Below are 27095 nucleotides of genomic sequence, written 5' to 3'. Positions count from 1 at the left end.
TATACCGAAACACTTTAACCATGTACCTTCCTTTATTCCTTGGTAATACGAGAAAATAAATTGGTTTTACCGTTTAAAATTTAAAGGAAGTTTTTTTGTTCGCTTTTAAACCATTCAGCCCAGAGAAAGACAGTAGAAGGAGTATGAGAATAATTTTGAAACTAGGTCACATTGTACTACGAGTAGGTATGAAGGCACATAATACATCATAAGTTACCTGAAAAACTGCTTTAGATTCCTGAAATACCTTCTCTGAACGGCTCCAACGCTGTATCAAGTGTCGCAAACTATAAGATTACGGAAATCAGCGTCAGTATCATCTATTCTCCATTTGTTTACAGTTCAATTAATTCTAATGCTTAGCCGTAATATATCCAAGCGAGTCGTCTTAAGTTTCAACATCATAATGTACCGCGAATGGGTTGTAGATAATCGAGTTCCAATGTTTTGCATTGTCCATCGGGAAACAAAGCGATTGTGAAACGTGCACGTCAATTTTATCACGGTCCGTATCGATTTTGCGAGGTCGTTTGAATGGGGAAGAGACAACAGCTTGCACGCACTTGTGTACATTATTGCGTATTCACCTTACCGTCTTTGCTTCTTGAACTAGCTCGTTGTATGGATAAAGTACTTACCTAAATATTTAATAAAATCTTTGACAGAGACTGAAAAGCGCTTTCTATCGTCGTATTTTCCTTTGCATTGCTGAGCTGACTTTTCTGACCTATAGGTAAAAGCGCTTACGCTTCTCGGTATTGAAGAGATAAAGAACCTTACTCTCGAAGCTAGATTTCCCACTGTTCATGTCATTAATTTTCCTAAAATCTTCTTCTTTTTTTTTCTAGACGGCAGAACGCAACAGTGGTTGGGAGACGCACAGGGTGCGGCTGAACCGCGTCCCCGGCTACGGCTTCGGCATCGCCGTCTCTGGAGGCAGGGACAACCCCCACTTCGCCAGCGGGGACCCCTCCATAGCCGTGTCTGATGTTCTGCGAGGAGGACCGGCGGAGGAGAAACTACAGTGAGTTCAGAATTGAGGTCTCAGAAAATAAGAAATCCGAATTAAATCAGAGTTACCCAACGGATATGTTTAACGTTCCGTAATCAAGACGCGTAGCCAACATGCCAATCGCTTACGCTCTGTAGTGGACAAAACGCAACTGTCACTGTTGCACTAATATTGGATAAGTGATGGAGAAACACAAAGCGTTTCGTTGCCGTATCGCAAGCGATTGTCACATTGGCTAGGCCTACCGGCCGCCAGCTTGTAACGTCAGAACCTATTAATATGTTTCTCCTACCAGAGTCCTACCTAACTATACCTGAAATATATATATCGTATTTTAAGGACCAATTTGGACCATAATAATTGACGGACTGCATGATCAACATCACTCGGCAGTGAACTATGCAGCTTTCCATATAATTTTGTGGAAGTTCTGACGGCGACAGACAGTTACTACCACCGACGTTAAGTATCCGTTATATACTAACTTACTCATCATCATCATCATCTGAGGCATTACAGCCGCGGGTGGGCCTTAGCCTGGAGCAAGTCTCTCCAGTCCGATCTATTTGTGGCTTTCCTTGTCCAACTTTTCACTCCTAAGGTCCTGATGTCCTGGTATATGCCATCCAATCATTTGAGCTTGGGCCTGCCTTTACCTCTGCGGACCTCCGGTGGGCCTTCTAGAAGGCGCTTACTAAACTAAACTAACCTAGTTCTATTTGACTAAAATAAGTGATACTCGTAGTAGAGAGCCATAGAGAGATACGGACGTAACTGTAATACCTGGCTAATTGTAGTTTAATGCTCCCAATTCCTGAACCATCAAGAGGAAATATGAATTAGCACTTAAATCTGTGTGTGTGTGTACATTCTGCGTGTGTATTTAGCGGTGTACGGTACATGGTACATTGAACTGGCATAAGTGAGGCATGTCACGCGTCCTGGTTATGTAATCACGGCCATCGATGGCGTAAGTTCCTGTGTAATAGAGATTAATAATAGTTAAGTGTAACTGTTTAAGCAGATTATTGTAAGAGTAACACTTATATAATTATCACTCCTTCATTTTCCAAAATGATCAAACAATTCATAAATATTCCAGAATATAAATCTGCCATATTACTTTCTATCACTTTCCCAAGTCAAATAGGCCCCGCGGTTAAACTACAGCAGGTAAAATATAGGTTCATTCCTCTGTCCACACGAATTAATCCGTCACTTCGACTGCTGTTAACTGCACAACAAGTTTCTTATGTATGATCCTCGCATGGCTGGACACAGTCAAACTCTGCTTTCCAATAGAATTGAGATTGAGCGTTTTGACTTGATAATCCGGAATTATTTCATCTCACATTGATTTTACGGTTAATAATTCAATTACAATAGGAATGTATTTGTTAGAGTGTAAAAAGTTAAACGTTACGTACCTACCACCATAGCTCGTTGAAAAGTAACGCACGAATAATAAGTTACGCGAGGTATTTAAGTCACCAGTTACCTACCTATAGTCGCACCAATAAAAGTCTGCAGCGCATTTGATAGCCCACGCAGTGGAAGTGTTATTTATACGCAGTTTTATACGTCATAATTTCATAGAAGTTAGACGTTTAAAATGACACTTGCACTGCGTGGGCTATCAAAATCGCTGCTGTCTTTTTACGGTCTAACTCTACACATGTACATCAGGTGTCCCAACTTAAGTGCCCACGTCGCCATTAGTACTAGGAAGTGTACCAAACATAATTTATCGGCATTTACTTTGTCATTTAATACAGTGAGAACTAGATCATGTCATGCGGTTTATGGCTAACATAAAGTCTTTGTAGCAACATAACGCGCAAATGTAACTTTGTAAAAGTGGGTTTCCTCGTGCGATAGTGATAGGTAGTTACAGTCACCATCAGATATATCGGAGCGGCTAAGGCGCTCAAAATATAAGAACACGCCTCTATTGTCAGGGCGTTAGAGTGCGTGTTCAGATATTGTGAACACCTTGGTCGCTCCGATATATCTGATGGCGACTGTACCTATCACTCTAAACTAAATAGTTTGAGTAAATAAATTGTTATCGGGCTCTAATTTGTATCACTATTAAAGTATTAAAAGGCTGCCTACATGAGTGTTTCCTTAGACTTTAAAGCATGATATAACATACTATTTGACCCTAAAATAGTGTCGCTACAAAATAGCTTACATCTGGCATTCATCTGGTTCATATAGTCAAATAAAATGTCACGATACGGCGTACCGGTCATGTTCATGTCAACGATCAATTTCAAAACTTTGTGTCTATAAAAGCGTAGTGTAAAGCGAAATTTTCTCCGGTCAGTAGGCAAAGAGTCTACTCCATGCCAGTCAAATAAAATAGCTGTAACTCAAAATCATGGCTAAAACGATATAGAATTTTTGAATAGAATCGTATTAAGTATTAAGTACCTTTGTAAATACATATGTATACTGAACTAGCGACCAGGCCCGGCTTCGCACGGGTTAGCAAATTATACACCTAAACCTTTAGATAATATCTTTAAACACAAATTAAAACTGTTTTTATTGAGAGGGTGTTTTTATACTGTAGATGAAGTGTTCGATATTGTTTAGTCTCAAGTGTTGATTTACTTGTTTTTGTTTAGTTTTAAGTTTATGTGTAAAATGTATTTTCAAACACAATCCTGTATTGTTTATGAATAAAATACTATGACTATGACTATGAAAACCGCATGAAAAGCCGTCCAGTAGTTTTTGAGTTTATCGCGAATATACAAACAGACAGACGCAGAGGGGGACTTTGTTTTATAAGGTCAAGTTAATCGCGTCCTAAAGATATATTCCTTATTTTCAGAGTCAACGACCGCATAGTGTCCGTGAACGGAGTCCCTCTAGAAAACGTGGAGTACGGCCGCGCGGTGGCGGTGCTCCGAGACTCGGGCGCCGCCGTGTCGCTGGTGGTGCGGCGCCGTGCGCCCGCGCCGCCGCCCACCGCGCCCACCAACATCAAGCTCGCGCTCACTAGGAACGGGAAGAAGGAAGGTGGGTCTCTCTCCCTTTACGGCTCGACCCCCGGAACTGTCTAATTTTGTAGTGACAGAGCATTTAGATTGCATGTAAAATCCCTCTGTCACTTATGCGAGTCGAATGTGTGCTCTGGATGTTATCTTGGCTAGTTGTTGAAGCCAAATTCTGAATTTTATTTAACTACTCGTACATCCCAAGTGAACTAGAACGTGGCACCCATATAGAATAGATCTCAATTATTTTGCTTGCTAAGTCAACAACGACGCATATTCTTAATATTGAACTTGGCTCTCATTTCACAAGTATGTTTTTGATCAATCAATCTACTTAAATATTTACTTACAACCATATTTATGCAATATACTTAAATGATATTTTAATCCCCCTTGCAGACTTCGGCATAGTCCTCGGCTGCAAACTCTACGTCAAAGAGCTGACCCTCCGAGCCAGAGAGCAGCTGAATCAAGCGGGCCAGGGACTCTGCGAGGGAGACGTGGTCACCAGAATCAACAACACGGCCATCACTGACGCCATAACGCTCAAGGAAGCCAGGAAACTTATAGAGTCCTGCAAAGACAGACTTAATTTGGTGGTGACGAGGGAACTGATCCGGGAAGAGACGGTCACTAACGGGAATTATCAGAATAATTATAATAGTTTAGGTGAGTCTTTACAACCTTATTCTAAAAACTAATGTATGCCATCCTTCTAGCATCTATCACATGTTTTATTGACACAAATATCAGGTATAAGTCCACTTTCCGATTTCACCAATATCTAGGTATATTTGGTTAAATATTTCCGTATTTGGTCATTTCAAATTAAAAATAAAGACTTGTATTAGAAAAGCTATATACGTTTCTAATATTTATGTGTAACTTATGTGAAAAACGGTTGAAATGTTTAATAGGCATGATACGACGTTAATAAATTACATCTATCAGATATATGAAATAAGTAAAACTAAGATTTCTTGCTCTGCTTGAACGCTTAAATTAAAGTAAATCATCTACTTTCATAATAATTATCGACATCACGTAACGAAAATTAACAACGAAACAATGTTAATTACGTCTATCACACGGCTCAGTCAACAAACAAGATTCATTAGGCCAAATACCTTGAAATAACCAGCTGATTAAACTGACGCATCCGATCTTACTAACTCTTTTGGTATTCGAGCTGCCAAACATGGTAATTAATGAGATTATTAATTTAATGAGACCCAACTAAACGCGGCATCGTTTTCTTAGATGATAATGCATTCCTGTTATCCCTCATTAGGGACATATTAGGGCTCGCAGAAGAATCCTCCATATGTCGTGATCTTGAGCGGCTACGTCCAGCTCTTTCCAGCCGAGTCCAGTTGAGCCAGCCTCCTTCTCAACTGATCACCTCCATGTAGTACGAGGCCTACCCGACCGTCTACTGCCAGCCGACTGCCAGCGGAGACCCTGCTTGGCCAGTGGCAGTGGCGTTTTCTTTAGGACTCATAAATTCATGTATTTGCGGTCTATGACATTATTGCCATTATATTGCATGTTTAAAGTTGTATCTTGTAGCCATTTAAAATTGGGTCTGGCCGACTATCCCCTTTTACGGTGCAAAGAAAATGTCATTTCATGAAATGCCCTGATTTTTAGCGCCAAACAAGTTACTCCCACATTCCTCTTGGATCGTTTTATTGAGTGTTATAATTTTTCCATTCCATTAGTGAAGGTTGTAAACTTGTGCAATTTCAGATGGATCCCACAACGTATACGCGGGCGCGGAACCGATGCAGTCGGCCTACTCCAGCAGCGGACAGAACCTGTACGTGGCAGCGCCGGTGCGAGGCGGGCCTGCCGGGGACGCCAGAAGGGGCCCCATGTCGCACGAAGTGGAGCAGCCGCCAAGACCACCGCCTCCGAGAAATGACGGTACCTACGTTTACTAGCATATCCTTAACGTAACGCCGCACCAACGCGTCTATTCTATCTCGAAGAGCTTCATATTACCACCCGGCTTTCAACTACATGCTTCCAGAGAATGTTGACCTTCTTTGGCCACGTGGCCCGCCAAGACCCGTCCAGTTTTGAAAAGCTCGTTCTGGTTGGGTGTGTCGAAGGGAGAAGAAGTAGAGGCAGGGCTCCAACTCGGTGGTCTGATGCCATACGCGACGCTACGGGCGTCAACATCCAGGGGGCAATACAGCTGGCCCAAGACAGGGGGGTTTGGAGAGCGGTGGTGAAGAACTGCACTCCTGATGGTCACGACCCTCAGCCTTGAGGAACCGACAAAGAAGACGTTTACTACGTTGGTGCAAGAATTATATACCTATGGTATCAGTATTCTTCAGCAACGGGCAGAATCTGTATCTGTAGAATCTGTAGAATCCGAAGACAGCAGAAGAGGGCCGATGTCGCACAGCCGCCCGAAACTATCGCCTCCGAGGAATGACAGTATATTTGTTAGGATATACTTGGTACAAGAATCATGCTGAGCATACTATTGTGTATGTGGCGGCGTCAGTTCACGAGGTGGGCACACTGAAAACAGTTACATGGGTTCCATTTCGCACGAATCGGAGCAGTCATCACGACCACCGCTACGGGATGGTACCTAAGATTGTTATTATTGTAAAAGGAAAAACATTAGGTACTGCACGTTTAGTTAGATACTTGAAAAATTCAGCAAACGTGTTAGGTACTTTGTCGGTTATGTAGTTTCAGATTACCTTTAACTTGCGTTTTCATATTTTCAGACTATTATAGCAGCAGGCGGCAACTGTACGAAGAAGACGGGATGACCAACCAGCGAAACAAACCACCGTAAGTGAACTACTTTCGCGACTACAATTTTTTGGCCATTGAATTTACGTGAAAACAAATTCAATTATTCATATTCTTGAATTATACAGAATGTATATGAAGGGGCTTAAACGCCCCCCATATTTGACCCCCAATATGTTTAGCGAAAAATAATAGTTTCCTCTTTCGTTTGATCCGTACTGAACGCGACTTCCTAGTTGTATCTACACTCGCTAACGGTTCAACGTCAACGATGAAAATCGTCAAGGCTTACCAAACTTCATTCTATTAAATTGTTGTTCCAGAAGCGAGCCCCGGCTCATCAGCTTCCAGAAGGAAGGCTCGGTGGGGCTGCGGCTGTGCGGCGGGAACCGCTCCGGCGTCTTCGTGTCCGGCGTGCAGCCCACCAGCCCCGCCGCCCTGCAGGGCCTGCAGCCCGCTGACAAGATACTCAAGGTAAACATTAAATTTATCATCCAGAATGTCGCTGAGTTTGATATTCCACCTGTCCAATACCATTGCGTCTCACTCTCTCATTATGCAAAATGTGAGACGCAATGATCACTGGATAAACAAATTGGATAGGTGGAATACCACCCTTACAAACACTAACAAATTTGTATTAAAAAAAAATTGCACAACACTGTTAAAAGTTGGTATATATCATATGAACATAATCCGTTTTCGAGCATTTGGAAGTTTCATTATATAATGTGACAAAATATACCTTGACATTAGTGGAAGTATCCCTGTGTTAATGTGCGTTGAATAATAACGTATAGGTTCAGCTGAACTCAGATTTTAACTCTCTTCATACTGAAAGTGAGATATTCATAAACCCTCCCGATCATGATACTCTACTTATCTCATTTTATACTATAACGAACTGTTCCAGGTGAACGACATGGAGATGAAAGGCGTGACGCGAGAAGAAGCAGTCCTCTTCCTACTTAGTCTTCAGGAGAGGATCGACCTCATCGTGCAACACTCGCCGAGCGAATACAGCGCAGTTGCTGGTGGACAGATGCGTAAGATTTCATCCTGAATACTATTGTATATCCATATCCACCCATCTAACCGTAATTTTAACTGACTTCAATATTTTAAAGAAGGAGGTTCTAAGGAGGAAGGAGGAAGAACCCTTTGTCTTTTTTTCTATGTATGTTCCCCGATTTCCTTAAAAACAGCTCGGTCGAATTGAGAGATTTTTTTAAAGATTTAAAAAAAAAAATCTAAAATATTTATTTGCATAAATAAGGGTATAATGGGTGGTATACAAAGTTTTCAGTCTCATTCCTTATTTTACCATAATATGGCGTACAAATATTCAATACGTTAGCCCCATAGAGCTATATTCTGGCTATATGTACATGTGTGTTTTTTCATTCTATTCCGGACAAGACGAGTTTGTGAGAAGATCTCAGAGAAATCGGCCGTCTTTAAATATTATAGGCATACCTATCTATTATTTTTTCGGGTATCGTACATTTTCTCTCGGAAAGCGAAATTTCATGAAGCGGAACTGCTGGAAACCTAAAAAATTCATCACCATCTGTCATCATTATCATCACCATCTAAATTCTTGGACAGAAGTACCTCATGACATTTATATTTATTTTACAGCTGGCGACTCCTTCCACATAAAGACGCATTTCCACTACACGGAGCCAACCGACGGAGAGATGTCCTTTAGATGTGGAGACGTGTTCCACGTCGTGGACACGCTGCACAACGGCACTGTCGGCGCGTGGCAGGTCTACAGGATAGGTAAGTACGAGTTGCGAGCATCTATATGTACCTATAGGAGTATATGAGACGGAGCCAAACGTGTTTGCATTACCCAATGCGAAAAAATGGTTTTTATAAAAAGTACCTAAAAATAAAAGATATTACTCAAAAATAACAATGATACTCCTCTCTCTGTTTGGCCCGAGGGTTAACTGGTAGAGAATGCCTTCTGGCATTAAGTTCGCCTTTTGTTCAATTTTTACTCTGCTTTAAAGTATAAAAATAAAAATACTTAGACTTAGGAGCCAGCCCAAAAGTAAAGTCTCCATTCAACTGCAACAGAGACTTGCTGAAACTCGATCCGAAAATTTCGCCCGGGATGACTTATTACTGCACATTTTAATAAATTTTTGTACCAAATACAGCTAATGAGATTATTATCCTTCATCATAACAGGTCGCAACAACCAAGAGGTCCAAAAAGGCACGATCCCCAACAAGGCTCGTGCCGAAGAACTAGCAACGGCGCAATTCAACGCGACCAAGAAGGAGATGTCAGGCAACGACGGCAAGCACAACTTCTTCAGGCGGCGGCGCTCCACGCATCGGAGGAGCAAGAGTCTTGGCAAGGTCAGTGGCTTTCGTACTTGTCATAACAGCTGGTCTAGAAATAGATCCTCTGCAATGTGTACTTTAATGCGACCAAGAAGCAGATTACTCTACGAAGGTAAGCACAACTTCTTCATGTGGCGACGTTTCACACACCGGAGGAGAAAGAGCCTGGGCAAGGTCAGTTTATAAATTATGTAACTTTTGTGCTGGTCGTAACAGCTGGTCCAGAAGGATACGAGACCCAAGGCGTAAGTACTTTAAAGGGACGAAGAAGGGGAGGAAACGACAAGTTTAACTAATTCCGGTGACGGTGCTTCACACATCGCAGGAAAAAGAGCTTGGGCAAGGTCAGTTTTACCTACAAAAAATATAACCTTATATTATAATTTCTTGAAGCTTTTATCTTTGTAAGTTGTATGTCTTTTTAACAGGAGCATTGGGATGAAGTAGTACTTTCGGACAGCATCAGCAAGTTCCCCGCATACGAGCGAGTGGCGCTGAAGCAGCCCGGCTTTGTGCGTCCTGTCATCGTTCTTGGTTGTGTCGCCGATTTGGCACGGGAGCGATTACTACAGCAGGAGCCAGACAATTTCGCGTGTCCTAGTAAGTTCTGTCATTAATGAATCCGTAATCTCCTTGAACAGAAACCTCTTTGGATGGATGGCTCAAGTTTGCATGGTTTGGATAGGTGGTGGTGCCCATGGGCATTGTCGAGTCGTGTCGTATTTCGTAGTTGGTTGACATGCCAAGGTGATCGCCATAGGCTCGTCTTATACGAGAATCAATCATAAACTCAACATTAACCAGCTAGATTTCTCTATACTTTAAACTCGTGAGCTTTTTCTTGGGAGAGTGGTTTCGTAGGTGGGCGTGGAATCATTTGTTAAGTACCTACTATTATCTCACGGCTGATAGCAAATGTCTTTTAGGTTTTATAAAAAGTTTTCGGAACATGTAAAAGCATATCCGTTGGGTATTTAAGACAACCATTTTATTTACAGAAATGGACAGCACCCTAGAAGACAGTAAAACTAAGTCAGCTGGCATCATCCGACTATCCAGCATACGATCCATCATGGAGCGTGGAAAGCACGCCCTACTGGACATTACGCCTAACGCCGTCGATCGACTGAACTATGCGCAGTTCTACCCTATCGTCATCTTCCTGAAGGCTGACAACAAACATATCATCAAGCAGTTGAGAGCCGGCCTTCCAAAGTAAGTTCCTTTATGAAAAGGTCACTGTCCCCTGGCACTTCACAGCTCTTTCTCTTAGTACCTATGCGCGAAAGTCTCGAATTAATTATGCTTTCTTGCGCGACTTCCCATTGGCGTTCAAAAGTGCATGGACATGTTTCAACCGTAGTATTAAGGCATTACGAGCGACATCTATCCATGCACTTCTGAACGCCACTGTACATTGCAATCAGGCTAGCCGCCAGATATACTTACTTATAAGGCAAAAGTGAATATTAAAAACTGTTTTCTATTCTGAGAGCGCTAACAATCATACAATCATGCCACCTCTGAAGAAAACCAGTTCATTTATCAACAAAAGATTTCTTGACAAAATGGGTATGTCAATTTTTTTTGCTTTCCGTCACCAGATCCGCGCACAAGTCCTCAAAGAAGCTGCTCGAGCAGTCCCAACACATGGAGCGCGTGTGGGGCCACGTGTTCACGCACACCATCACGCTGAGCGAGGCCAACCAGACCACGTGGTTCAGCAAGCTCACTGATCTCATACAGCGGACGCAGCAGCAGCAGCTCTGGGTGTCCGAGACCAAGGTGAGCAATTATTATGTGACCAGCTTCGCCCACAAGTTTAATTTAAAACTATATGTATGAAAATAATCTGAAATTGGTACGCCTGATATGTCTTATGTCCTAAAGTCTTTAATTAAGATAGCACCTTGTGTGTAAAATAAAACTATTGAAACGGATCATATCGCGTATATTGAATTCATATTACATCCCGACGTTACGAACCCTTTAAGGTAAACGTACTGGTGCTCGACGCGGTCCCAGTACATATCATCTTGAAACTTAGGCAAGTCATTGTCAGTAGAGGTGACAGCAAGGTGTCATCTATTGGGCATTAGCATGTCGAGCACTAGTGCGTTTACCTTACAGCGTTCGTACACTTTGTGTGTGTATTATTATTTTGTGCCATTGGTAAGTAAACATTATGTAAAAGCTTGTTATCTTGTTTGAAGACTTTAGAACACAAATAGGTATTTACATTAATCGTAATACATTTCTGTGTTTAGTATTGGAAAGGTGTCTTATTCGTATGTCTGTCTATTTACAACAGTATGCATCATGCTTCAAGATGGTTGCTTGGTAAAGGCAAAGGTGCATTTGGTAAACTATGTGCTTCGTATAAATCTGTCTATGTTAATATTAATTGTGATCGAATTAATGACTACAGCAAAATGCAAAAAGATATGATAGTTTTTGGGATCTCTTAATTTATAAATCAATATGAACGTCATTTATTCGATCATATAAAAACGCCTTATTTCAAACCAATTTCGGCGATCCCAAAGAAAAAGGGAAAGTTCTAATTGCAGATTGGTTTGAAATGGCATTAAATGTATTAACCAATTTCATTTCTTCTGTCTTTGCTGCGGTGTAGCACGTTGAAATGGTGTCGGACATATACTTCCCGATCCCCCCGTCCCCTTACCCCGCCTTCTACCCCATCTCCTACCCTATTAACAACTACCCTCAGTCTCGGTCACCCCACACCCCCATGCAATCACCACAGAACATGCCTAATCTAAACGCTAAAACCAAACGCCACAATCAACTGTATGACGCTAACAGAAATCACGTAGTGCCTTACTATTACGCTGAAACATTAACTCCTTGCATGGCTAACAACAACTACAGCGTTCCTAACACTTACTTGACTAACAAAAACAGACACACATTTGCCAGTTATCCAGAGAGGCAGTACTATTCCGGTCGAAATTATAATTCAAGAAATTTTATCAGTCCTGAAATGTCGAGAAATTTTGGAAAGAATATGTACCCACAACAAGGATTTAGACCTTACAGCGTCCTCGAAACTTCTGCTAAATCTCCCACTCCAAATATACAGAGACCATCCTCGGTTGTTCCCATGACTGAGCAGTTTAGGCCAGCCTCGGTGTTCTTTCAAAAGAATGAGGTAGAAAACAAAAATGAAGTTCCCGAATGGAAAGCTAGGTTGCAAAAAGAACTGCCAAATCCTGTATTAAAAAGTTTTGATAAGCCTTCAAGGCAAATATGTCGAATTCCGAATTGTAAATGCAACTCAAAACCTGCCGTAGACCCTGGAAGGTTCAGTGAGGCTCGGACACTTCCTACATTCACAGAAAGATCACTTCATAAGATCAAAAATTTGTCGCTACCCACTTTAAAGCTAGAGGAACACGCTGTTGACCAGAAATGTGAGCAGTCCGAGGCAGAAAGGGACGAAACAACGCTTAATAAACCTATTTCTGAGTTACATTTAGGTTACGTGTAGATTTAAATACTTATGATAAATAAATAGAACTAAAAGTTACCAAAATAGGTTAACACGAAATGACTCAATACTTTGATTTGTTTATTTCGCTTTTTATGTACCTTTGTATGTATATTTGCTGCATGTAAATAATTTGCATTGTTTTATGTATCGCTTCTTGTGTATGTGGTATTGTTACGCTTTTTGTAGATTTAATTTGTTTTAGTTTAATTGATTCTCATTAATATAAACCTGCCAAAGAGTTGACATAATGTGTTATTGTTTTTGTTAAACATTGTCATTATTTATCAGTGTTAAATACCACTTTTAAAACAAATGAACATTCAAAACTATGATAAACCGTCTTTTACAATACGAGTATTTGCACAAGCCTACAGAGTACTCGTATCATTGACGCTTGGCCTGTGTAAATGATTTTTTCCCAACACCCAATTAACTTGAATGTTAATTTGTCCAGTGTGCCCCATTTAATCATTCACAGACGCTAAACATAGTTGTAACGTTTTACTGCAATCATTCATTTGTCTTGTCACCCCATTCCATACCCACCCGGACCCGAACAAAATGGCCGACTCACAAAATGGCGGACGCGAAACAGAGGCCGGAACCGCTGTCGGACGACTTCTTGTTCTCAATGTCGTCGAGCACGGAGAACCGTCTGTCGTACGCGTCGAGTCCGGAGAGCGACTTGGAAGTGAGTCCGCCGCCGGCGCCGCGGCTGGTCAAGTCCTCGTCCGACCCGTCGATAGCCACGACGCAGGACAACATGGACCGAGATGACGACATGAATCATATGGCTGATGCTGTGCCGCCGCCTTATACGGTTCGTATATCATTGCTTATTAAATGTTGTATTGTTTCGACAAGTTACACACTCGTAAAATCATCAGATCATCACACAAAAATGGACGCTGTCTATCATGGTAATCAATCGTCATAACTTATGCGTACCTATCCACATAGGTAGGTACCTAGGTATATAATTCTTTGAAATATTTTATTACATTATTAGGAAAGATTTTTACTTACCTAAGTACTGTTAACGTCAGAAACTACAATTATAGTAGTAATAAGTAAGTAGTTTCTTTCAATAGGTAATGTACTTGATGTGCAGGATGAAGGCGCAGGGCCTTGCGTAGGACTGCGGCGAAGGATGTCGTCGAAAATAAAATGCTTCTTTTACTCAACAAAATCGTAGTTTTAATTTGCAATAAATTACACTACATTTCGTCCATGTCAAAGGGTCGATTAAATCGGATTATTATATATCACATGTTTAAAAGTTATAAAATAAAATTGACTTATGAGGAGCCATTACGTTTCGAGCGGAGGGGAAAACGAAAGAGAACCCGGATAGGTGTATAGTGGCAACATTGATCATAGAGAGAGGTGTTGCCTGTGTAATAATAGAATGAGATGTAAAGGGTATACTACACGATTCTAACACTCCTCCTTGCACTTTACATGCCTAGAAAAGCTCTAAGTATGGCTCTACATAAAGCATACTTAGAATAAATTACATGCTGCAGGCTTAAGTCTAGTAAAAACACATAGACGTAAAATATAGACATGGGTCATTCTACCGTTTCGTGCCGATTTGCCACTTTTTTGGAGATTTTTTTTATTTTGAAGTTACAGTGTAGATTTTGATATTGTGGATGTGTATACGTATTGTGTATATTATTTTAAGAAAGGCACCTATATACTAGTTATACATTTGGAAAACAAATAAGGAAAGTAATGAAAGCACAGATGGAAATGAAAAACTAAGGGAAGGTAATGAAACACGAATAGAAGTAAATGAAATTATATTAAATATAAATTAACTTTATTGGTCAAAATCAAAGTGATAATATTTTAAACGATGCAACCATAAATAGCTTGGCTTTTAAAAAGTATATCTACCCTGTTGACCTGTTTAATATAATAACCTACTTTTTAACGATACTTTTTACGATGTTTCAGTATTTCTCTTCGGTCTCATTATTTGTCAGAACTAGAAACATATAATAATGAGATTTGTAATGTAAAAAACTGCTTACATAAATGAAATTAAAAAAGCTTAAATTATCTAGAAATTGCTATAAAAAACAATCGTTAGTTTTGATATTATTCGGGAGAGAACTGCAGCATAATTTTAAACTTTCTAGTAGGTAAAGTGACTTAGCCGTCTTTGTAAAGAGCAGATGTTGTTTTTTTTAAATAATGAAGTGGGCCAGATATTAGATTTAGGACACTACCATGATAAGCCGTTTCAAAGGGAACGGCGGGCCAAAGTAAAGCTGCAGGACAGCAGAGCTTGGAGACGACCAAGTAGTTATGTATTAAAAAGCAAACTAGCGGACCGCAAACACGATGTTGAGCTCTAAAGCCGTTGGAGTCTAAAGGCGTACTCTACGAAACATCAAAACTGTGTGGATAGAGGCCAAGGGCCGAGTACGCCCGAATAATCAAAATACTTATTATAAATAACAAACTCCATAGGGTTGTAGACTCAACAAGTCGGTCTTTCGAGGAAAAATGCAAAGGTCAAGCCGCATGAGGATCCGAGATCACATTGGTTAAATTTAAAGCTCTCTTAGTTCTCAAGTTAGGTCTTCTATGGAAGCGCAACGTGATCAGACGGACTGGGCTTTCAGCGTTTATGCGGATCTCGGCCTTTGGCCTCACTTAGCAAAGTTCTGCACTCTTACAGATTGATGTTTGGCCTTGTACGGAAATGTGCCCCTATCTGAAGCTCCCCGGGCCGTCGGCCTTGCTTTTTAATACATTCGGCCAAAGAGAATAGATAGTATAGAAGGGTCCTCTCATAGTAAATGTTGTAGTCACTGTAAATTTACTGCCATCTATCGACACACGACTAAAACTCAAAATAAACACGTATACAGTTATCAAAAAAATGTGTATATATGGATAAATGATTTTATTATTTTAATATCATTTTTACCCATGTTCATTCCCTGATATCTATGTGTTAAAATTGTTAAATATGAAAAGGTGTCGTCACGCCATCTAGCCGAGGATAGGCCAAAGGTGTGTGCGCCATCTTTTCGAGAATGACTTTTTCTTGATTTCCGAGGCACGTTTTCTTCTTAGACTTTATTCATCTTATACGAAGTTATACATGTCTTTGATTCGGCTATTGGTTCTTGTTTGAGGTCAGCTCCACTGAAGCTCAGTCTTTGACCTCGCACGATTGTGCCCGCTGCCAATAGTTAAAAGAAATTTTGAACACCTCATGCGGAGCTCGCCTTTCGGCATCGCTTGCATTTCTGCATTGAAACAATTTAAGGTCTACTCTCCTGCGAAAGCTCGGCTTTCAGCCTTGCAGGAAGGCGCGCCACTTACGGACGCTCCGAGCTGCCTGCTCTTTCTTTGTGGAACTCGCAGAAAGGGGTGGGAATGGGACGCTCCTCTCCAGTTCTAGATGGTGTTGAACCATTGTTTCATGAACTTTCTGGAATTTTCTAAAGCTTGGCCTTTAAACGGTTACAAAGTTACAAGAAATTTCCCTGATACGGCCAACCCGTATTTTTAACTTAGCACAAGAAGAGGCTCCCGGGAGCAGATCTTTGTGAGACCCTCCTCATAAATATCTGCCCTCGGAGGGCTCGCTCTTGAGCTTTATTCCAGGACTATAAAAAGTTTTCAGTATGTTAATTAGCAGAGAAGTTAGGCATTAGATAAGTTCCAATAGGTTCACCTGTCCAAAATGTTCCGCATTTATAAAATGTTGGAAATATGATGTATCTATCCGATATATTTACAATATTTGCCATGAAAAAAGAGACTACTTACGCTTACGCGCCTATTTGCTTATTTATATGCAATATCCACAACCAACAGGATTCCCATGACATAGTGTCGGGTATAGGTAAGAAATAACCTATACCCTGAAACTCTGTCAAATGGTCTAACGAAGTCGAAAGAATGGGACATACATACGTTTCAAAACATGATAGTTATGATTTGAGAGCGTATGTGTGCATATAACTCTTGGGCTGTGGGCTAAAAACATAAAAAATCATAACACATCTGTCATACAAAATTATTTGTCATTTCCTTCCAAACTGGTTCATTTCCTTCACCCGAAAATATTGGAAGAAATGGAGAGGAATGAATTGGAGTGGAATGAACTTTCGACGGTTTTTTTTAAATTTCTTTATCGTCTTTAAGGTTAGAATGTCATCAAGTAAAAGTAATGAAGATATGCCAAAATGCTAACAGATTATTAACAAAGTGATTTTTTTTTACAATATATAGCACCAAATTACTTAATGGATGGAAATGAGTAGTAACCGTGACAAAGTGCCTTTCCGGTGAGGAGAACCAAAATTACTCGTAAATCAAGAGCGCGAAACCTCCTTCGTTGACGTATTGCGGTAGACTAAGGTAGTAAAAACACGTAGCAATCACAGGTATTCGTGAATAAAGGCGCGTTTAGATTTGGCATGAGTGGCAATTTTTTACAGTGAAAATGAAGTCTTTCGCGTGACAAAATTAAAAAGTGCGTTCTCTCTATGATAATTTAACTTTAAAAATACGTACCATGTACCATTATCATACTGATTATTTGTTTATTTATAAACAATAATGGAAAATAGGGTTTATCTGCAAATAATAGTGTTTTTAAATTTTTGAACCCAATGGTACGCCATTTTATGTCGAGGGAAATGAATTTTTCGCATGTTTTTAATTTTTATTTAATAGATCATTAGGTTTAGCTAAATTCCAAAACTGGCGCATTTTCCGTACCACATAAACATACCTTTTAAAAATAACCACATATAAAAAATTATAATTTTAAGGCTTGATGTGGGCTCGGACACCAAATCGGCACGAAACGGTAGAACGACCCACATGCAGCTATAACTAGGTAAGACAGGAATGAATATCACATTTAAAAATCATAAGTAGAGAAGTGGCTCTTAATTAACATTTTAAAGGCTTAACATTAAGTCCCTGCACAAATTTACAATGTTTTTCAGCACATAAAGGTTTTGTTAATACATCTGCTACCATTTTGTCAGTCTGCAAGTACCTTACATTTAAGTTCCCTTTTTGAATCAGATCTTTAATGAAGTGATACCTTAGGTCTATATGCTTTGTTCTTTTGTGGGAGTGCTCTTTAACTAACAGTAATTTTTGAGCACTTTGGCTATCATTATAAATGACAGTGTCAAAAGTTTTATCGATAATTTCTGACAAGAAATTTCGTACAAAACATATGTCTTTACAACAATCTCCAATAGCTACGTATTCTGACTCGCAACTTGAAAGAGAAGTACATTGTTGCTTTCTTGCCTCCCAGTTAATTACATTAGATCCTAACTTAATCACAAAGCCAGTATAGGACTTGCGGTCTGAAAGGTCATTGGCCCAGTCTGCGTCAGCGTATGCAGTAAGGTTAAAAGTATTGCTCTTTGTAAAACAAAGGCCATAATTAATAGTACCTTTTAGGTAACGTAGCACACGCTTCGCCATGCGCCAATGATTTTCATCAAAACATGTGTTAAACATACTAAGTTGGCTACATGCATAAGAAATGTCCGGTCTAGTACAGACTGATAAATACATTAGACTTCCTAATAACTGTCTGTACTGATAGACTTCATCATCTAAACATGTCTTATTTGATTTCTGTAATTTACAATTAACCGGTAAAGGTGTAGAAACAGATTTACAATCTGACATATTATACTTGAATAATAAACGCTTTATGTACTCAGTTTGATCTAGGGTTGTGATACCATTTTCTCTATAAATATTCATTCCTAGACAATTATTCAATTTGCCCAAATGACGGACTTCAAAATTATTTTGTAAAAGTTGTAAAATATTATTAATACAATTATTGTGAAATACATAAAAATCATCAACATACAATGCAATAATAATATATTCAGTCTTTGTCTTCTTTGTATAAATACATGGCTCACATTTGCTCTGAGTAAAATTATTTAGTGCTAAGAAATCATGTATTTTGATATTCCACATTCGGCTTGCTTGCTTAAGGCCGTATAAGCTCTTCTTAAGCAAACAAACCTTATCACAGTTTTTAAAGCCTAAAGGCTGCTCCATATAAATCTTTTCGTTTAATTCCCCATTTAAAAATGCAGTTGTAACATCGATATGGTCTATTTGTAAGTTTAATTCAGTAGCAATAGAAAACAATATTCTCAGTGTGCTATGCCTCACTACAGGTGCAAAGGTGTCCGTATAGTCAATGCCCTCTACTTGGCTAAACCCACGGGCAACCAACCTAGCTTTAAATTTGGCAGGCTTACCTGAGGTGTCGAGTTTCTTTTTGTAAACCCACTTACACTTGACGATGTTTTCATCTGCAGGTCTGTCTACTAAGACCCATACCTTGTTTTTAATTAAAGAGTCATACTCACACTGCATTGCCTGCTGCCAGTCTTCCTTTTCAGAAGATTGCATGGCTTCGCGGTATGATGCAGGCTCATCTGGCGAATATCCTTCCGCTATCATAGATAAATCATAGTCTCTGAGATGCTGTGGCATATTACCTCGTGTTTTACGTACGGGACGTGAACGAGACGTGTCGGAAACAGCCGGCAGCGTCGGCTCACTTGGTGCAGACTCCGGCAGAGAAGACACGGGACCCCTTGGAGCACCCACTTCATCACCGTCGTCATGATCATCAAATGATGACTCCGGCAGAGAAGACAAAGCGCCCCTTGGGACGCAATCTTCATCACCGGTACTGTCACTTGCACCTTCATCGCCCGTACAGTAGTGCTCAGAGAGCGGTGACCACGCCGGTTGCGTCAGGGTCTCTGCATCTGAAACTGTATTTGAAGAGGATGAGCACTCAGCTGATTTATCTTTTTCATTATTTTGAATGACATCATTAACATTAAAATGAGAGTCATCATTAAAATTATTCAATGCATTAAAAGAATTATTTTCATTATTAGTCATTGAATTATTAAAATTGTCTTTATCGATATAGTAATTATAAAAATTGGCTCCACAAGTCTTTTTACTACTGTCATGTTTACCTATAAATTTATCCTCATTAAAAATAACAGATCTGGACTGTATAACTCTATGAGGTTTAGTGGGATCAATCAAACGGTATCCTTTAAAAGTTTCACCATAACCAACAAAAATTAACGCTTTTGCTCTAGCATCAAGTTTTCGACGCTTTTGACTAGGAACATGTGCATAAGCAGTACACCCGAAGACACGTAAATGACTGATGTCTATAGGAGACCCAGTCCATAAGCTCTCGGGAATTCCACCTGAAAGCGCTCTGGTAGGAGACCTATTTTTCAGGTAAATGGCTGTCATAACTGCCTCTCCCCAGTAGCAGTTACACAGGCCGGATTCCTGCAGCATAGCCCTAGTTTTATCAAAAATCGTTTTAAAAGCCCTTTCCGCTGTTCCATTTTGAGCAGGATTGAAAGGGACAGTGGTTTGATGTATAATACCATGTTCTTTAAGATAATTGGCCAGTTTATTGTTTGTAAACTCAAGGCCATTGTCACTGCGCAAACATTTTATTAAAAATCCGGATTGTTTCTCAATCATAGTTTTAAAATTAATAAAATGTGAACTCACCTCTGATTTATGCTTCATAAGGTAGCCCCACGTTTTCCGGGTATGGTCATCTGTGAAGGTCAAAAGGTAACGAGCTCCACCCCATGTTTCGACTTGCATCGGTCCGGCCACATCTGAATGGATGAGTTCAAGTGGTTGGGTAGTGCGCTTCGTGCTGACAGCAGGATACGGTGCTCGCACCATCTTGCCTGTCAAGCACGGCTCGCAACTACCACTGATGGTGTCTTCTTTCTGAAAAAGTAAGTTCATGCATTTCTCCCCATCACCAAGAATTCTCATACCTGGTTCAGACAAATGACCTAGACGTCTATGGATTAGATCCATTGGCACTGTCGAAACAGCGTGAGCATTCACTGTCTCTTGCCTGGTTTGCAAGAGCTTGGAAGACTCCTCCTCAAGGATGTGTCGCACTTGAGCCTTATATTTATACAAACCATTTTCCTTAGAAGCAACTAACAGTTGATCGCCAGTGACTTTAACATTATCAAAGACTTTACAATGATCCCTACTAAAAACGACAGTATAACCCTTGTCAGTGATTTGACTAACGGACAGTAAATTGCTGGAGAGGTCAGGCACATGGAGAACATTTACAAGGCTAATATTGGAGCACAAAGGGACCCTACCACTACAATTGCTATGTAATTTATTACCATTAGCTATATAAATTGTAGAATTTTTACCTCTAGGTTCTTCTAGTAGCTCCTTATTAGCAACCATATGTTGGGACGCTCCGGAATCCACGACAAAATCATGGCAGCTGCTGCCGCTGCATACCATGGCTGATGCAAGCATAGTGTGATTCTCTTCATTGTTCTTCAGCTCCTTCTTGCGCTTAAAGCAACGCTTGATAGTGTGTCCGCTCTTCTTGCAGAACTGGCAAAACATAGGCGATGACTTCTTCTTCTTGCTTCCTAGGTAGGCCTTCACACCCTCCTGGTCACTCGCACTTCTCCGGTGTTCTTCTTGTAGCAATCTGGCACGCACAAGCTCCACCGTGAGTTTGCTTGTAAGACAGGCGGTTTCCAGACCCGACACCAGGTTGTCAAATTCCTGCGGTAAACCACTCAACAGGATCTCCGCTACCTCATCATCGTCTATCTTCTTGCCTATATCATCGAGCTGTTGAACGAGCCGCATCACCGCCTCGAGATATTCCGACATGCTGCTGTACTGGTTGTATTCTATTTTATGCAGTTGACGTAGCAAGAGCACTTTTCGGTATAGGCCCTTGGACTCGAAGGCATCGGCGAGTTTCTTCCAGGCATCCTTTGCCGACGTGGCATCTCGCACGTACTGGTACAGTGCAGGCTTGATCGTTAAACATATCTTAGCTAAAGCGCGGCTTTCGTGGGTCGCATTGGTGTCCGTACCTTCCACACAGCCCCATAGACCATCCAGCGTTAGTAGCATCTTCATGGCAAATTTCCAATTTGAATAGTTTGCCAAGCCATCCAGTTTCTCAACTGGAATGTGCCCGTTATTTTCACTGTTAGACGACATTTTTGGACTAAATTTGTAGTGACTAGTTGAGCAATCGAAGAAAAGTGAGGTTATATGCAAACGAGGGAAGTGCAATTCTAACCTCAAAAAAATGACACTATTTCCGACGTACCTTTCTGCGGTTTTGTTTTCAGTATCCTCGCAGCACTCTCTTCTGGGTACATAAACTGATGTGCAGGATGAAGGCGCAGGGCCTTGCGTAGGACTGCGGCGAAGGATGTCGTCGAAAATAAAATGCTTCTTTTACTCAACAAAATCGTAGTTTTAATTTGCAATAAATTACACTACATTTCGTCCATGTCAAAGGGTCGATTAAATCGGATTATTATATATCACATGTTTAAAAGTTATAAAATAAAATTGACTTATGAGGAGCCATTACGTTTCGAGCGGAGGGGAAAACGAAAGAGAACCCGGATAGGTGTATAGTGGCAACATTGATCATAGAGAGAGGTGTTGCCTGTGTAATAATAGAATGAGATGTAAAGGGTATACTACACGATTCTAACAGTACTTATACCAGTTTCTTTTCTATCTATCAAATGATTTTACTAAGTCTAGGTAACTACTTACCTTAGTTTAGCAATGTCAGATTTTTAAGTAGCTAATCATGGTAGGGGAATGTAACTGAGAATCTACATTCAACTCAAGTTTTAACAGATGAATGTGTATTCTCAGTTCTTTTCTAGAAAACCACCAAAATCTGCTTGCAACCACTTCGGGACCTTCGGGACTACTTAAAATATTTAAATGTTATAGGTATTTTTAATATTTAATTATTGGGCATGTAATTAACATAACGTTATATAAAACACCAGTATTCTAACTTCACCTGAACACTTCCTCAACCCAACAGCAAGGCGGCTACGGCGACAGCAAATACGGATTCTCAACGAACGGCAACGGGCCCACCAATGGCATGACGCACCACAACGGGCAGCAGAACATGACGCAAGAGGCTCCGCCGTACCAGATGAATCCCATGGCACATTCACCTCCGCACTCCCCGCTCTATGGGACCGGTAAGCACTATGTCAAAGTCTTAAATAAGTAACTGTAGGTAATAGCTAATGCTACGTTTACCTTCAGCTCATAATAAAATGTGGGTATAATCATTTGAGGGAATCTACCTTTTATTGTGTACAAAATTTGTTTAGACGCGATGATTTATGTTTATGTTGTATAGATACAAAGTAATGAACTAAAAGTAAACTATAAGTTTTGTGCGTCGCTAACTGAAACGCAAAGAGCTGGCAACGGCGTCACAAATCACGCATATCTATGACAAAGACTTCCAAAATGACCTCCCCCGGTCTCATCATGCAAATCACAAGTGTAAGGTTGACAAAATATAAAGTGAGCCGATCTCTTAACAAGTTTGTACAAGATCGGCTCACTTTCATCATCATCATCATCATCATCATATCAGCTAGAGGACGCCACTGCTAGACATAGGGCTCCCCCAAAGAGCGCCACAATAACCGGTCTGGCGCACCCGCATCCAGCGGACTCCCTTTAAAGGCGGCTCACTTTATATGTCATCAACTTTAATAAGGACCGCGTGTAAGGATATTCGTAGGTGTTATAATCAGTGTGTAACGCGTCTGCAAGTAGTGTGTGCACTTGTCAGTTCCAGAGCTGCCGCCGCGCACGCCCGGCCGGCCAGCAGGCGGCGTGCTGCTGCCCGCGCCGCCGCCGGCCCGCCCGCCGCTCAGCAGGCACCCGCACCAGGTAACATCCAATCATTTTCTAAGCCGCTGCAGTATTGCTAACTCCAATTTCGTCACCAATATTCGCATTTTTTTTTTAATAAATAAATATTATAGGACATTTTTTACACAAATTGACTAAGCCCCACGGTAAGAAGGCTTGTGTTGTGGGTACTCAGACAACGATATATATAATATATAAATACTTAAATACATAGAAAACAACCATGACTCGGGAACAAATATATGTATCATCATACAAATAAATGCCCTTACCAGGATTCGAACCCGGGACCATCGGCTTCATAGGCAGGGTCACTACCCACTAGGCCAGAGTGGTCGTCAAAATTCCAAATTCAAGACAAAGCGCGTCATTTCTATCAGTAATCGTCGCTAATACCCAGTCTCTTACCCAATTCCCATACCCATTGACGCCTGAATTTTCTCGCCATTTATACAAGTTTTTATTTTTATTTTAACTTCCTGAGTCCCTGAGGCCTTTATTAAGGATTTAATCCGAATCGAATTTTCAATTTATAACCCACCTTTTGCGTTGCCGTAGTAGGGTAAAAATGGAATACAAGAAGGTTCCAAATTCACGCACTTATGCAATTAGACGTCAGTTTTTGTTTCCAGCCGCATGGAAGTTACAACACTAGCCTATTTGTTGTCTCTTATTGCAGTATTTATCCTGGTAGCGTCTTTAGCTTCCGTTTCCTAGCATACTTTCTTATTTAAAGCTTTATATTTACTTATATTCTTTTTCCATTGAGCCAGATTAACGACGAGCTAAAAAAATCTTTTTTAACCGTTATCATACAAATTCTCGATTGACATAATGGGTATTTAATAAAGCCACTTCTTCCACAGAACACCCGTCCCAGCGCACAAGAGCGTCTATTCGGACCACCCAAGGAAACGAACGGCGACGACACGGCCACGTACACGGCCCGACCAACCAGCATGATCATACAACCCACGCAGAACTCGCTCGACCGACACCGGCATCCTGGGAACCCGGTACGTTGTCATCAGGAAACAGGCCGCGTAGCCAAGATGCCAATCGCTTACGCTCCGTAGCGATCGAAACGCAACTGTCACCGTCACACTAATATGGAAGAGTGATAGAGAGACATAATGATTTTCGTTGTCGAAGCGATAGCGATTGTAACCTTGGCTAGGCCGGCGAGTAGAACATATCCGAACTAGCCTCGGAATCTATAAAGCTCTGTTTTCCTGGGACAGCGGTGCCGGCATATAGCAGATGTCTCCATATAAAATACTACTCATCCATAATTGACCGTATTATTTTGTATGGAGACGGTCGCTGTATGACGGCACCACTATCCTGGGAAAACAGAGCTTTAACGACTAGTGGTTTGGTGGTGGTAAGCTGGAATAGACTGACTGATTTGACTGAAGTGACTTGTCTGGATCTAACTTGACTTTGCAACTTGACATGGTGGTTGAAACCTAATCCTCTTGAATTAGATATTATGAGTCATCCTATACTATGCTGGAGCTGGGAATGTCGGAAATGTGACACCGGTCATCACTGGCTGTGTGACTTAATTATTTTATTTTTGAATTGTCTCAACATGTCACATTTCCTTGACCCCTACCTCTCCCTAAACGTGTGTTACGCACACTACGTCCCCGAGTTTGTACCTATAGGTATTGATTGAGGTTGTTTCTCTGACAGCAGAACTCGTACGACGGCACGTCGTCGTACGACTACGGGGGCTCCAACAACGGCTCGGCCCTCGGCTCCTGCCGCCTCCCGCCCAACGCCCCCGATGATCTCAAAGTCGCCCCGCCTCCCAAGTAAGTTTACTGTTTATCAAATTATCACGTTGTAAATCCTTCCAGTACGGATATGATGGTCGTTCTTGTCTACATGACAGCGTAATAAAACGGTGTCCGTCACTTTCTATCCCACGGTGTTAAAATGTGACAGTTATTTTATCACGTGGATAAAGATGGATAAAGCCATACATAATAGGCCGGCAGCTTCCATACTAGTGCAGTTAGTGCAGGTGCCTTCCTCGCGTAGTCGCGTTGCTTTTGCCACGGCTCCTCCGGCAACTGATCCTGAAAATTGGCGTAGACACCAGTTTTTACGAAAGCGACTGCCATCGGACCTTCCAACCCAGAGGGTAAACTAGGCCTTTTTGGGATTAGTCCGGTTTCCTCACGATGGTTTCCTTCACCGAAAAGCGACTACTAAATATCAAGTGATATTTCGTTCATAAATTCCAAAAAACTCATTGGTACGAGCCGGGGTTCGAACCCGCGACCTCCGGATTGCAACCGTCGTTGCCACCAGCGCTCCCCTGAGCGCATTGCGCTGAGTAAATTATAGCGGTGGAAGTCAAGAGCAAGAATGAGCGCCACGCATGAGGACGTGCAAGACAAACGGAGCTCCCTACGATTCCTCAAACCTCGTGTATTCTGTAAGTACATTCAAGTGATTAGATTTCTGTGTCACTTCGCACCTTGTCATAATGGCCATCAACATGAAAATCGCTTGGGATCTCATGTTATAGTCACCATGAAAATACGAAGTGACACATACATCAAATTCTTTGATCGTACCTATTATAGTATAGGTTCCCATGACTCTTGGTTCATAGGAATGTGATTGTGATCGTAATCAGTAGAGAAATATTACTTATTAATATTATTGTTTCAGTAAACTTGAGCCACCGCCGCCTCCCAACCCGACCGCCATGTCGTCACAGAGTCCGCAGCGAAACTCCAACTCGCACGAACACAACTCGCTCGAGTACAGAAACTCTGACAACTACAGGTAACTTACTGAAACATTAAATTAAAGATACCTTTGTGTAATTGTCAAGGCTTTAAAAATTCTGTAGAAGGTAGAGAGGCAATAGAGAATACTCTCTCCAGGCATGTGTTACGCCTGGGCACCGAAGTCCACTGAGACTTGGTCGGCAGTTATACATATACATATATAGCAACCGACATTTAAAACTCCTTAAGCGCGATGTAGATCTCTTACTAAATGCGTTCTAGCTCCCTAACGCCATCTGTTAGATTAATACGGCACGACGTTGGCAGGGGCAGCTGGAGGAGACGCCACAATTCGATGCTTAAGCTTTTCACAATAAGGATCATTATTGAGTGTCGGGTTATGCAGCAGGTCGCAGGAGAACTTCCGCAGCCCGCAGCGGGCGGGGGCCGCGAACGGCGCGCCGCACGCCGCGCCCGCGCCCGCGCACGCGCGCGGGCCCTCGCTGCCCAGCGCGCCCACCAACGACCACGCCAAATACAGGTACCTATAAGTACATAACTTTTGGACAGTAACCCCCTTATTCACAAACGATTACTAAAGTTAGCAAGCCAATAATAATCGTTTGTCCCTTTCCATCATACCGATACGTCGGAAAGGGACAAACGATTATTATCGGCTTGCTAACTTTAGTAAACGTTTATGAATAAGGGGGTAAATGTTTCAAATATCAAGGCCTATATGGTTTTATGTGTAATAACAGTCTGTCGGTATCTTATAACAGTTATAACGCAACAAATTTAACCATAGGTATAATATTAGTACCATTTACTCATACGATTACGGTAGTCCGGAAAAATCATTGTAGATATGTA

The 27095-nt window shown here is 41.1% G+C and overlaps 2 protein-coding genes across 13 annotated transcripts in view; one reads left to right on the top strand and one right to left on the bottom strand.

The window, feature by feature from the left end:
* LOC134668504 (tight junction protein ZO-3-like) overlaps nt 1–27095 on the top strand; it is a 132062-nt gene that overhangs the window by 93009 nt on the left and 11958 nt on the right. For 8 of the 11 annotated variants that reach the window (XR_010098793.1, XM_063525959.1, XM_063525953.1 and 5 more), the window contains 19 exons: nt 849–1024; nt 3855–4042; nt 4420–4689; nt 5770–5946; nt 6771–6837; nt 7122–7272; nt 7712–7844; nt 8440–8583; nt 9001–9173; nt 9587–9758; nt 10157–10373; nt 10763–10943; nt 13268–13492; nt 22616–22781; nt 23390–23490; nt 24339–24488; nt 25171–25292; nt 26161–26277; nt 26629–26763. Coding sequence is in view for 10 of the 11 variants with exons in the window: in XM_063525959.1 (XP_063382029.1) it covers nt 849–1024; nt 3855–4042; nt 4420–4689; nt 5770–5946; nt 6771–6837; nt 7122–7272; nt 7712–7844; nt 8440–8583; nt 9001–9173; nt 9587–9758; nt 10157–10373; nt 10763–10943; nt 13268–13492; nt 22616–22781; nt 23390–23490; nt 24339–24488; nt 25171–25292; nt 26161–26277; nt 26629–26763 (3065 nt within the window). In the remaining variant the exon portion in view is untranslated. The remainder of the gene's footprint in view (nt 1–848; nt 1025–3854; nt 4043–4419; nt 4690–5769; nt 5947–6770; nt 6838–7121; nt 7273–7711; nt 7845–8439; nt 8584–9000; nt 9174–9586; nt 9759–10156; nt 10374–10762; nt 10944–13267; nt 13493–22615; nt 22782–23389; nt 23491–24338; nt 24489–25170; nt 25293–26160; nt 26278–26628; nt 26764–27095) is intronic. The other 3 variants (XM_063525973.1, XM_063525967.1, XM_063525990.1) reach the window with 3 other exon arrangements.
* LOC134668752 (uncharacterized) lies at nt 18446–21758 on the bottom strand. Of its 2 annotated transcripts, none has more exons than XM_063526213.1 (3): nt 20940–21758; nt 20257–20487; nt 18446–19481 (listed from the first exon to the last, which is right to left on the bottom strand). In XM_063526213.1, exons 1-2 carry the CDS (start codon nt 21673–21675, stop codon nt 20465–20467), a joined length of 759 nt encoding a protein of 252 aa, XP_063382283.1. In that variant the 5' UTR covers nt 21676–21758; the 3' UTR covers nt 18446–19481; nt 20257–20464. The 2 variants fall into 2 exon arrangements, with proteins under 2 accessions (XP_063382283.1, XP_063382276.1); XM_063526206.1 differs by having other exon boundaries at nt 18446–19475.

Source organism: Cydia fagiglandana, chromosome 1 (assembly GCF_963556715.1).
Source record: "Cydia fagiglandana chromosome 1, ilCydFagi1.1, whole genome shotgun sequence".
In the NCBI taxonomy this organism is placed as follows: domain Eukaryota; kingdom Metazoa; phylum Arthropoda; class Insecta; order Lepidoptera; family Tortricidae; genus Cydia; species Cydia fagiglandana.
This window is presented reverse-complemented; position numbering and strand designations above follow the sequence as displayed.

What these genes read in the sequence shown, in the direction of transcription:
- LOC134668752 (XM_063526213.1), bottom strand. Translation starts at nt 21,675, where the DNA reads ATGAAGATGCTACTAACGCTGGATGGTCTATGGGGCTGTGTGGAAGGT. An exon ending in GCTACTAGAAGAACCTAGAG is followed by an intron (nt 20,488 to 20,939) that starts GTAAAAATTCTA and finishes TTACTTTTTCAG; the next exon opens with AAAGAAGACACCATCAGTGG.